The sequence below is a fragment of the Microtus ochrogaster genome, linkage group LG2 (assembly GCF_000317375.1).
Source record: "Microtus ochrogaster isolate Prairie Vole_2 linkage group LG2, MicOch1.0, whole genome shotgun sequence".
NCBI lineage: Eukaryota > Metazoa > Chordata > Mammalia > Rodentia > Cricetidae > Microtus > Microtus ochrogaster.
The window spans coordinates 19524869-19536302 of record NC_022028.1 but is presented as its reverse complement, the minus strand read 5'-3'; the positions used below and the strand labels follow the sequence as shown (position 1 = coordinate 19536302).

At 43.4% G+C, this 11434-nt stretch overlaps 1 protein-coding gene across 14 annotated transcripts in view; it reads right to left on the bottom strand.

The window, feature by feature from the left end:
- Positions 1 to 11434, bottom strand: part of Dst (dystonin) — a 399168-nt gene that overhangs the window by 225431 nt on the left and 162303 nt on the right. For all 14 annotated transcript variants that reach the window (XM_013351021.2, XM_026785512.1, XM_026785510.1 and 11 more), the window contains one exon: positions 8707 to 8768. In XM_013351021.2, the coding sequence (XP_013206475.1) occupies positions 8707 to 8768 (62 nt within the window). The remainder of the gene's footprint in view (positions 1 to 8706; positions 8769 to 11434) is intronic.

Genomic DNA, 11434 nt, shown 5'->3' with positions numbered 1-11434 from the left:
CAGGTCCTCTGCAAGAGCATTCACTGCTCTAACTGTGGAGCCAACACTTCAGCCCCAAGGGTGCTCAGTTTCTAACCTTTTGTGATTTGGACATAAAATATCCCCAAAAGTTCATATGCTGAAGTCAGTGGAATTTATTTTCTCCACATCTTCATTTTCACGTGTGCCCTGCTCCCTGTCTTCTCCTCCATGATTGCCATGCAGTAAGCAGCTTTTCGTCCCCAGCATACTTTTGCTTTGCCACAAGCCTAAAAGCAATGAAGTGAGCCAGCCATAGACTGAAATCTCAAAACCATGAGCCCTTTACAGTGGATTTTCTTGGGAATTTTGTTACAGCAACAAAAAGGTAACTAGCGTGTATATATATGGACACACACATACACAAACACACAGTGAAATGAGCCTTTTCAGCTTTAAGAGGAGGAACTCATCATGAGTTGGTCTCCCAGTAGACTGTGCTCACTCCTAGCAAACCGACCCTCATAATTCCGTGTTGGAACAGTTCTACTTCATAAACTGGATATAAGGGGGGTTAATTTGGTTTCACCTTCATTCATTAAGCAAGACATTCTTCAGTGTGGTGGAAGGGAAACAGCAGTGTACCTGACAGTACGCAAAGGCTGGGGATGCACGCACTGTGTAATGAATGAGACAGCCGTCTCCACCTGTGCAGCTTAGAGTCTAGCGTTAGTAACACTGCAAGTCTGCTCCAGTTTACCAACCAGAGTGCTCAGACTTCTGATGGAGAGGGTCGAAGAACAAGCTTTGGGAATGGTAACACCACCGATCAATGTATAGTTATTTTTCGTCTTTGAAAATGTCCTAGTCATTACTTGTCTCTAGCTAATAGACTTGACCTTCAGGAATGCCGCCTGGCTTCTTGGCATACTTTTATCTATATCTCTAGACTCTTGCAAAGCATACTGATTAAAGAAGAATGCCAACAGAAGCCACGGCCTCACAGAGAAGCTCTCTGGAGTCAGAAGAGCCAACTACATCTCAGCTGTGACACATTCCAGCTCTGTCATGTCGAGCAGATAAAACTACCTCATCTTCTCCCATGAGCCTCTGTTACCTCATGGTAAAATGAGGACTGACATGTCTGTCTACTGCATACTAACCGGTACAGCATTTGGCAATCAGCAAGCAGAAAGAGCAATGGTAATAATGATCAGAAAAGGAAAGAAGTAAAAGAAAAGGAAAATTATAATCGACAAAATTGAACTAAAATTATCTGACTAAATTATTAATAATTAGTTTAAAACAGTAGTCGACAAGTGTAATACTCATTGAAAAGGGCTTAAATCACTCTAATAGACAAAAAGGGAAAAGTAATTTTGGTGTCACAAGATAATTTTAAGTTCAGAATAGACTTTATAATAAACTAATTTTCCATACTCTAAACCTATAATAGGATTCAGAGCAGAGAACTGGGGCCCAGGGGCTGTCTGCCGACTGACAGTTTTTACTTGCACAGGCTCAGTGGACCGGCATCCAAAGGCTGAGACCGAGCACAGCAGGGAGTACCCCATATATACTTTCAGCAAACTTTGTTCCCCTCACAGGGCTTAGTCTGTAACACTGGGACCAGAGGAACAGGTAAGACGGAGCACGCATACACAGATACTGATTAAATCATGTGTTTTCTCTTTGTCTAGGAGGCTCTTACAGAAAACCTACATTCTACACATTTAGCAATGTTCAATGCTTACATAAAGGCTATTAAACTCCTTTCTGATTAAAGCGTGGTAAAGGGAAGGAACGAAGCACAGTATCAGTGCGGGACTGGATCCTGTCCTGTGAGAAAATGAAGATCAACAGAATACACCGCTAACTATGACACCAATGTAGATTTACATAGCTGATTACTGTGTGGCTACAAAGATAAACTCCCATACATTTTCAAGTGTTTAGAGGAAAATAGCCATGATGTATATAACTTTTATCCCAATGGCTCAAATTACTGTTTTAAAGAATATACACTAGAGCTAAAGAGATGGCGGAGTGATGAAGAATACCCAGGTTCATCTCCCAGAACCCACACAGAGGCTCACAACCATTGTACGTACAGTTCCGGGTGATGTGATGCCCTCTTCAGGCATTTTATGGTACTGCATGCAAGTGGTAGATGCAGACTGAACATTCATACACATAAATAAACAATTTGATTAATTAACTAAAATATGCTCAAAGTACAAGGGTCAATAACAGACATAATTAAGGTGACATTAACAAAAGCTCAGCCTGGGTAAAGAGTGAGCCAGTGTTACCTGCATGTATGCATGTATCTGTACATCTGTGTATACAGTGTATGAGAGTGGGGAACATACATGTGTCTATGCTTGTTCACACACATGTACAGGTCAGGGGGGACGTTAGGTGCTCTCATCTATGCTCCCCATCATACTTTCCCATCAACATTCCCATTATGAAAACCTCCTGTGGATGCAGCTCCCTCCCTTTTGATGTCTTCATGCTCTGTCACATGTCTCCTACAATCATAAAAACCTGACAAGACTTGTTTCTAAATCTTATGCTTTGGGTTTCTTACATTTCTCCAAAGAACTGCCAACATGTCCTCACTTAAATGCAGCTTCCACAGCAACAATAACTTAAATATCAAGTCCTAGCTGCAAGGGCAAACAGGCTGTCCCAATGCCACTCATCTTTCTCTTTCTAGGTGCGGCCACTCAACTCCAAGTCTATCCCGAAGTCTTTAGCATGGTAGAGAGAACAAAAGACCTGAGTTATAATTTTCACTTTCTCTCCAGCCCTCTGGACGCTGCTTAGCCTGATTTTTCCACACCATCCTATGGATTACTAGCTGTGCAACCATGGGAAATCATGGGAGCTCTCTGTGTATCAGCTTAGCATCTGTAACACAGGGGCAGAGTAATCACAGAGCGCCCACAATGGCTGTCGTGAGAATGAAGCGCAGTAAGACGGGAAAATAACAGGCCCTAGCGTGTGGTCTTGACCGATGTTAGATAAACTATGACTAACATCGGTAATAATGTGATAAACCACCATACAGACGACTGTATACCTATACTGCTGGGACTTGATGAAATAGAGCTGCCATTTCTAATCGCTATATTTTCTACATCAAAATGCTTATTTATAGGATATGTGTTTGTGTGTGCACTTCTTGATGGGATAATATGGTAGAAAGCAAGAGTAAAGCACTCGGCATTGCTCTCCGGCCTTTGCAAAGGTGAACAAGCACGTCGACCCACACACTCACATGAATGGTCCACATTCAGAGGGTCATTTGCATACTCATCCATTTATTCATGGAAGGTTCTCTCTCTCTCTCTCTTTCTTTTTCCTTCCTTCCTTTCTTTCTTTTTCTTTCTTTCTTTTTTTTTTTTTTTGAGAGAGACTATCTCTGTGTAACATCCCTAGCTGTCCTGGAACTTGCTTTGTAGGCCAACTTGGCCTTGAACTTCAGAGATCAGCCTGCCTCTGCCTCCCAAGTACTGTGATTAAAGGCATAGGCAGTACCTTCTCCCGGTATCTGGCCCTACTGGCCCTAGAGCAGCGGCTTCAGCATTGGCTCAGAAACGGACACTCAGCAATTTTCTAGGAGCACAAGTTTTCAGGCCCCATCCCAGGACTAGTGACTCAGAAGCTACTGGAGGTCCCGTGTATTTTAACAGCCTAGCCAGTGAGTCTGGGGCACCGAGCAGAAATCTCATTAGTAGATTTTAAGAATTTTAAGATTTTAAGAATCAAAATACTGCAGTTGCTATATTTCCATTGGCCCTTTATAAAGCCAGTAATTAAAAAACACCCCTGTCCTAAGTGAAATATTCAAGAACAGGATCAAATAGTATCTCTGTCTCTCTCACTTTCTCTCTCCCTCTCTTCCACTCCCCCTCTCTTCCTCCCCACCCCCCATCTCTCTGAAGCCCAGTTCCTTCTTGGCTTGGGTGTTTAGATGTCCTTCTAGTCACCAATCAAAAAACAAAGAGTGGACGTATTGCTTCAGCGGAGGCACAAAGTCACTGATTTCTCTGTGCCAGAGGACATTCTGGCCTAAGTGAGTTCAGCTCTGCAGAGACAAGAAAGGAGGTGAAAGCCTGCTGTCCCGTGGCTGTCTACGGTGTAGTAGCCCTGAACATACTAACAGAGTGTGGTCCAGCCCTGAAATCCAGGTGCTCTTCTCCAAATAAACCAGTAAGTTAGATATCGGTAAATTAAAATTTGGAAAAAAGGCATTGTAATAAACATCGTTCACACAATACTGCTGCAGAAAACAAAAAAACAGTTTAACTGACGGACGCAGAACAACACATTTCCTGTGTAACTGGCAGCACGATGGGCCCTGGAGAAAGCACATCACGCGAGCACTGCAGAAGACTCTTCAGAGAAACTGTCAACCCTTAAACCAATCCTCCAAGACACAGCTGCTCTCTCCTGGGGCCAGGTCCACAGGTAAAGGGAGCCATGCAGCCTCTGATACAGTTACAGTGCCTTGGGAACAGAGGGCTTCCTTCCTTCCATAGGCACGCCATAGGTACTGTACTGTACTGTACAGTACTTCAATCTTGGGTGCCGTTTCTCAGATGATTGTCCTGTGAGCTATCAGACAGCAACACAACAAGTGGACTCGCATGTGACCAGTAATAACATGCAGTTATATACGACTTCCAGTTTACAAACACAGAGTACCCCAGACAGGATGTCGCAGACGAACGCTGCAAAAGAATTCCTAAGAGAATGCCAACAATTCTGCCATTTTGTGACAATCCTCCAGGTGATGGAGCTAAATAAAGCCACAGTATTTTCAGGAGCGACCATACCCACGTGACAACGCTGAAGTTTAAATTATGCTAACACATGGATAAATGCTCGCACGACATGATTGCCTAGGTAAACAATTACAGCAGACAGGAATGTGCTGACCAGATTCTGCTCCTCTAAGTATCTGAAAGGATGATGAATCAGAGGGACACACTTGCCAGATGCCACAGTCAGTGTGCATGAGGCGCAGCCACTCACACAGCGAGGCAGAACTCTAAAATTCAAGTGTATTTGGAGAAAACACCAGCGACAAAGGGACAATGCTCCCAATAAGTATGCTTCGCCCATCTGCCTAGTTACTTTAGACAAGAACCAATTAGTTTTGATAAATATAAAAATAAGCCTAAGAACTATTACTGTGGTGATCTGAATAAGAATGGACCCCATAGGTTCATAAGTTTGAAAGCTTAGTCACCAGGGAGTCGAACTCTTTGAAAGGATTAGGTGGATTAGGAGGTGTGGCATTGTTGGAGGAAGTGTGTCACGGGGGCTAGGCTTTGAGGATTCAAATCCCTGGCCAGACCCAGTCATACTGTGTGTCTGTGTGTCTGTGTGTCTGTTACCTTTCTCTGTCTGTGGCTCAGGACGGAGCTCTCAGCCACTTCTCCAGCACCATATCTGCCTACCGCCATGCTCTCAGCCTCAGAAACTGTAAGCAAGCCCCTAAGCAAATGCTTTCTTTTAAGAGTTGCCTTGGTCATGGTGTCTCTTCATAGCAGTAGACTAAGACAGTTATTTTCTCTAGAAAACATTTTAAATCCTCATCAAACATCTTAAGGAAAAAACGCTTCCCATGCGGCTGTAACAGCAACAAGCACCGGGTGATGCTTACTTTTGCATATCCCAAGTTTCTGAAGACCGACAGACCATGCCAGGTAATTTCCATCATCTCATTGCCTTAACACTTAAATAACATGATTTGATTTTTACAAAACCTCTTCAAATAGTCTACTTTTCATTAATTTACAAGGACTGAAGGAAGGAAGAAAGATACAGGGCTCCCAGCGCCCACTCTAGTCTCACCCTGAATATATCCAACATGTTCAGTGAAGAGAAGAAAATCAGCAGGGGACTATGTTCCCAATATTAACAGTGTTTTTCTAACCAAAACGCACATACTTATCTTCTAGTTCCTACTAACTGAATTATGATCACACCGCCACCGAAAACAGCATTTGTTCCAGGGACAGAAACAGGGTCACCACCCAGTACAGAATGCCTCTCTCAACCCTTAGGGGAAACACGGGCAAGGTGGTCGAGGCAAACTGCCTCTGCCTAATGGGCCAGACCGTTTATGTTATGTATTTTTCTTCACTTCAGGATAATGATGTGACTTTAAGAGAGAAATAAAGGGGGGGGGCAGATATTTGTACGGCTGGGGTTTGACATCCACAGCCTCAGTTCATGGTTCTCATGACAGCCAGCATGGGCTACTCTAAAACCAGAGCCTGAGAAGTCAGCTAAGGCCACATTCCAGTCTTTACCTCCCTAATGTGACTCTACATTAAGTAGGGAGAGCATTTTAATTCAATTTTGTTTTCTTTGTGTGCTTGAAATTGCGCCCAAGGTCTTGAGTGTGCTCAACAAGCATTGAACCAATGAACTATACCCCGACCACAAGTTAAACAAAAATCCTGACCTCTAAAGGGAACCACAGAATAAGCTCGCCTGCTCTTACAGCATGAAGCAGCTAGGCGGACACCAATTTACTGGCTGTTGCGTGTAAAATACTTATTTTGCCAAGTTTACTATATATTGCATAATTAAGCCTTAAATCTTTGAGATTTTCATTTTATATACAAGAAAGTCAGAGAGTTAAACATTCTAGGAGACATTCCAGGTAAAAGAGGATTCTGAACCCTGGTGGCCTATCTAACCCTAAAGGTCATGTATGTGAAATCAGTAGACTAAGCCATGTCAGAGGGCTGACTGCAGGAATGAACAATTCAATATATACAATTAATATATAACTACACATAGAATGCATATTCTAGACACAAACAATGATGGGTTTAAGAATGAGTTCACAAGTACTTAATTAATATTTGGATACTTTTAGGAAAATGTTCTTATGTGTAGTCATCAACCTTATGTTGAGTACTCATTGGTACAATGAGTAGCCCAATACAACTGGCCTGGCATACATGAGCTCCCCAAAATGACCTGTCTGGTGCCATGATTTATAGTCCCCTTGATAGTTGCCTTTGTTATATGTATCTCTGGCACTGGTGTGACTCAATGACCACCATGGAGGCTGTAAGGTCAGCAGCAGTAACAGGGCCTCTTCATCAAAGAGCTGTTTCCATAGCAACCACTCTGAAATGGGAAACTGATAGCCTGGATGAAAATGGCAGCCATAGACTTCTATGTTTGAATACTTGGTTCCCAGTTAGTGGAACTGTTTAAAAAGGATTAGGAGGTATGGCCTCGTCGGTGAAGGTGTGTCACTGGGGGAGAGCTTTGAGGTTTTAAAAGACTCCTAGCTTCCCTCCCTTCCTCCCTCCCTCTCTCCTTCCCTCCTCTCTCCTTCCCTCCCTCCTTCTCCTGTGTCTCCAGACATAAGCTTTCAGTTACTACTGTAGCATCACGCCTGCCTGCCTGCTCCCATATTCCTTGCTATGAAGGCCATGGACTCCAATCTTCTGAAACCCTAACCTTCAACTTAAAGACTTTCTTTTACAAGTTAGTCATGGTGTCTTCTCACAACAATAAAAAAGTAACTAACATAGAAACTCTCCTGGAGCTTAAGCCCAAAAGTTCCATACCCCACAGCTGACTGCAGCCCATCTCTGCCCTATGCTGTGGAGAGGATTCCACACAAGTCCCTGGTACATGCAGGATTGGCCAAAAAACTTGGAAGATGGCAGATAAAATTGGTCTCTTCCTCAATCCATGAAGCGTTCCGTGATGCTTTCACAAAAGCATGATAAAGCAGGTCTCAGCATCTACACCTTGTCAGCACATAGGTTCCCTACCAAAATGACTCCTCACTAGAAAGTGAGCACTGCGCTCTCTCTACAAACGATCACCAGACACAGGGTGCTGCTTGGTAAGGGAGAGGAGATGGGGACTGGTGAATCTCTCAGATAATTCTGATATGTCACTGAAATTAAAATCATTTTTCTTTTGAAACGGAGTTTTACTATGCAGCCCTTGCTGGCCTGGAACTTACAACATACATGAAGGTGCCCCGGAATCACTTTTGATGCTGGTGCTGTCTCTACACTGTATGGTGGTTTAAATGAAAAAAACTCTTCCTGCCCAGAATGATTCCCTATTGAAATTTCAGAGGTCTTTACAAAAAGAGGGGGAGAAAATGACCAAGAGTTCATTTCAAAAGCACATGGGCTTCAGTGGAATTTAACAACTCTGAAAACAATAAGGAAGATTCTGTGTGCTTTTCTGGAGGGTCTATCAAATTCTCAAGGTGACACACAGCACAACAGTAATAGTAATCTAAGAACCATAGCTATTTCTCAGAACAATAAAGATACAATCCCTAGAAAGAAGTAAAACAATTCCCAACATCTTTCCACAGCCCAATTTCATTCTCACCTGACCTCAACTATCCAAAGAAATCCGAGTCCAGAACTGGAGCCTTAAGAAGAAACAGCTTGTTCCAGAATGCAGCTTTTCCAATTCAAACGAATGAGGATTAAAGACTCCTTGAACTGGCAATATTTTTTTGTGTCTAATAACAAGAGGTTTTACTAATGTCATGAAATACGCTGTGGTCAGGAGCACTTAGTCTCCCCACTCCACCATCATTCCCCACAAGTCACACACCAGATAACACGCGTGCCCCAAATGCGTGTGCCGTTGACATATGTTGACAGTGTGCGCCATTCACAACTCTGCCCGGTGGAAAACAGCGCCGGGGTGTGTGAGCGAGTAACTCACCTTCATCAGGTGCTGATTGATCCATTTGGTAAACGTTTTCTTCTGAACTTTGTCCCGCTCATCTAGAAAATAAAAAAGAAAACATAAAATAAGGTTGGTATGATCCACACACAGAAAACCTCATGTCTTAGAGTTAAACAAGGTGGGGCATTCGGAGGATATGCTTCCATGCTCCCGCTACCCCAGGTGCTGTTACCTTTCAAATGGAAGCCAAGGACTCACCCTAGCAAAGATGATGAGTTGGGGGGAGGGGCATAGAGAGGGTCCTGCAGGTCAAAGTGAATGATGGACAAATTACAAACTATGGAGGGCTGCATCAAAGAGCAGCTCTCACACCACTGGGTCCACCGTGCCCTCTAAGTGTCCAGCAGCAAGAAAACAGTGAAACAGTGGGCATGAAAATTACTTCTGTGATGTTTAGATCGTCCTGTCCAACTAGCAGCCTGGGACCCTAACAGCAGGTCCCTAAGAAAACTGTTTTTAAATGCCTTATAAAAACGTGGAGCTGGGAATGTGGCTCAGTGGAGCAAGGTCCTGCCTTTAAAATTGAGCACTACAAAAAGAAAACTCAAGATTCAAAAGAAGGCAGCCTCCATATTAAGTTACAAAGTGAAAAGGAAGAAATTCCTGTAACTATCCTCCAAACTGTATTGATTTACTTAGTCTTCACCTAACAATATGAGGTCCTAAAGTTCCATGTCCAATGTGTTTCATGTAAACTCTTGTTCTCTTGGGTATGGAATGGTAACCAAAATGGGATGTTTTGTTTTCTAAATTAAGCAAATATCAAGCCTATAGGTTAAGAAGCATGAAAAGGAAGAACCTAGGTCCTAAAAATGGACTGGCTGACTTCTTACACAAATGGTCCACCAGGAAAGAAAATTTAACAGAGCAATTTACTTAGAGACCACAACCGTCAGCAGGAGCTGACCACTGAAATGCGGCATGGTCACAGAGAGGCTCAGAAGCACCACCGAAGGCTGAGATGATGCTCAACCCCTGGGCACTATGACCCACAATGCAAGCACATGAGTGAAGAAAAAGACCAAGCTCACCTGGTGACATGTAATGCATGAATTCTGCTGCCATCTTCTAAAGAAAACAACCCAAACCTTCTCTTAAATCATGGTAAACCTAGATGCGTGCCTTGCAGTACCAAGAAGATCCTCACCAAGAAAGTCCCTGCAGCAGGACCGTGGCAACAACTCCTTCAAGACAGTAACTACACTGCATCCAGCAAAGAACTTAAGCCCGGGAAGACCAGGCAATTTTACCAACATGTGCATCATTTCAAAAGGGAATCATTTTAAAAGGGAGTATGCCGGATTACAGCATCTAATTTTCCAATTACAAGTCTCGTGGTGATTTTCCTCATTTCAGTCAGGGATGCTTAACACTGAGATTTATATTTAGGGCACTGTTGCCATGACAACAAAGAAGCCAGCCATCATTCCTGTGTATTAGCCAGATCTGTTGGTTTTAGGAACTGCCCAGTTAGTATTCTGAATTGAGTTTTATAGCATTCCTCTAGTTAATATTATCTTATTTACAATCAATTTTAAATGAAAATATCTATTTATGTTCACCCTATGAAGTACATGGTAGCTGAAAATACACAAACACACCAATACAAATAATAGAATATAAGAAAAAATCATACAAAGAGCAGTTATCACCGTTCATACTGTTTACGTTTCCCAGTAAAGAGCAATCACAGTTAAATATACTTAGTGCCGCACACAGCAAATGTCAGCGCTACTTAAAGACTTAGCCTCTGCACAACTATCTGAAGCAAAGTTCTCTCAGGCAAGCCAAAAGGTAGTCGAGATTCTCCCCAGATTCCTCAAGGCACCCCACAGTCATCGGCTCTGCCCTGCAAGCCACAACTGGTAGCACAACTTTCCTTTCCAAACTCTGCGCTGCGCGAGGCGTTCTGGGGCGACTGTACTAACCCATACAGCACATAAGTCCTGCCAGCTGTGCACGCCAGTCCTGACTGCTTTTCACAAGCTGCCCCATCATTCTGTGGGGATCGGTGTAGAAGGTCCTGGACTCTCTCGTTCGAATCGTGATGTGTCAGTGTGCTGCTAACTTTCTCCACAGAAAGGAAAGCCCTGACTAGACACTCCTACTTGCTGCGGAACTAGTCAACACCCCTTCTTAAACAAACATTAACAAGCCAGAGTACTGCACAGCTGCTACTGAAAACAAGCTAGCTGGTCTGTTCCTCTCACGAAGGGAGCCACAAGTCTCTTTAAAGGCAGAGTCCTCAATCTTCTCCCCACACCTGTCTCTTGTTAATTTTTGAGGGACAGTGAGGCAACCAAGAGGATATCAGATTTTACAGCAGAAGCAACTGAATATTGCACTTCTAACACAGCAGGCAGGAAGGGTTCCCTTGTGGTGAAAAGCAGCACCCAGGCAACACAGCTCACTCAGCTACACACGTGAGATTTGGAAAGCACACCTTTACAGGTTAGACATATTCTTTGGGGAGAAGTATTTCTGTATGCATACTCCATAAATAAAGCGCACTTGACTTTCAAAGCAAGTCTCTGTGTTGGGTGGTACTGGAAACTTTAAAGCTGTACAAACCAGAGACTGTGTATACCCGGTGTGCACCTATGATTACTAGTCTGAGGCCAACCAGTGGGATATAACAGAGGGGGAAGAAAAGTAAGGGGTGGGAGGAAGGGAAAGAGGGAGGGGGGAAGGGAGGGAAGGGAGG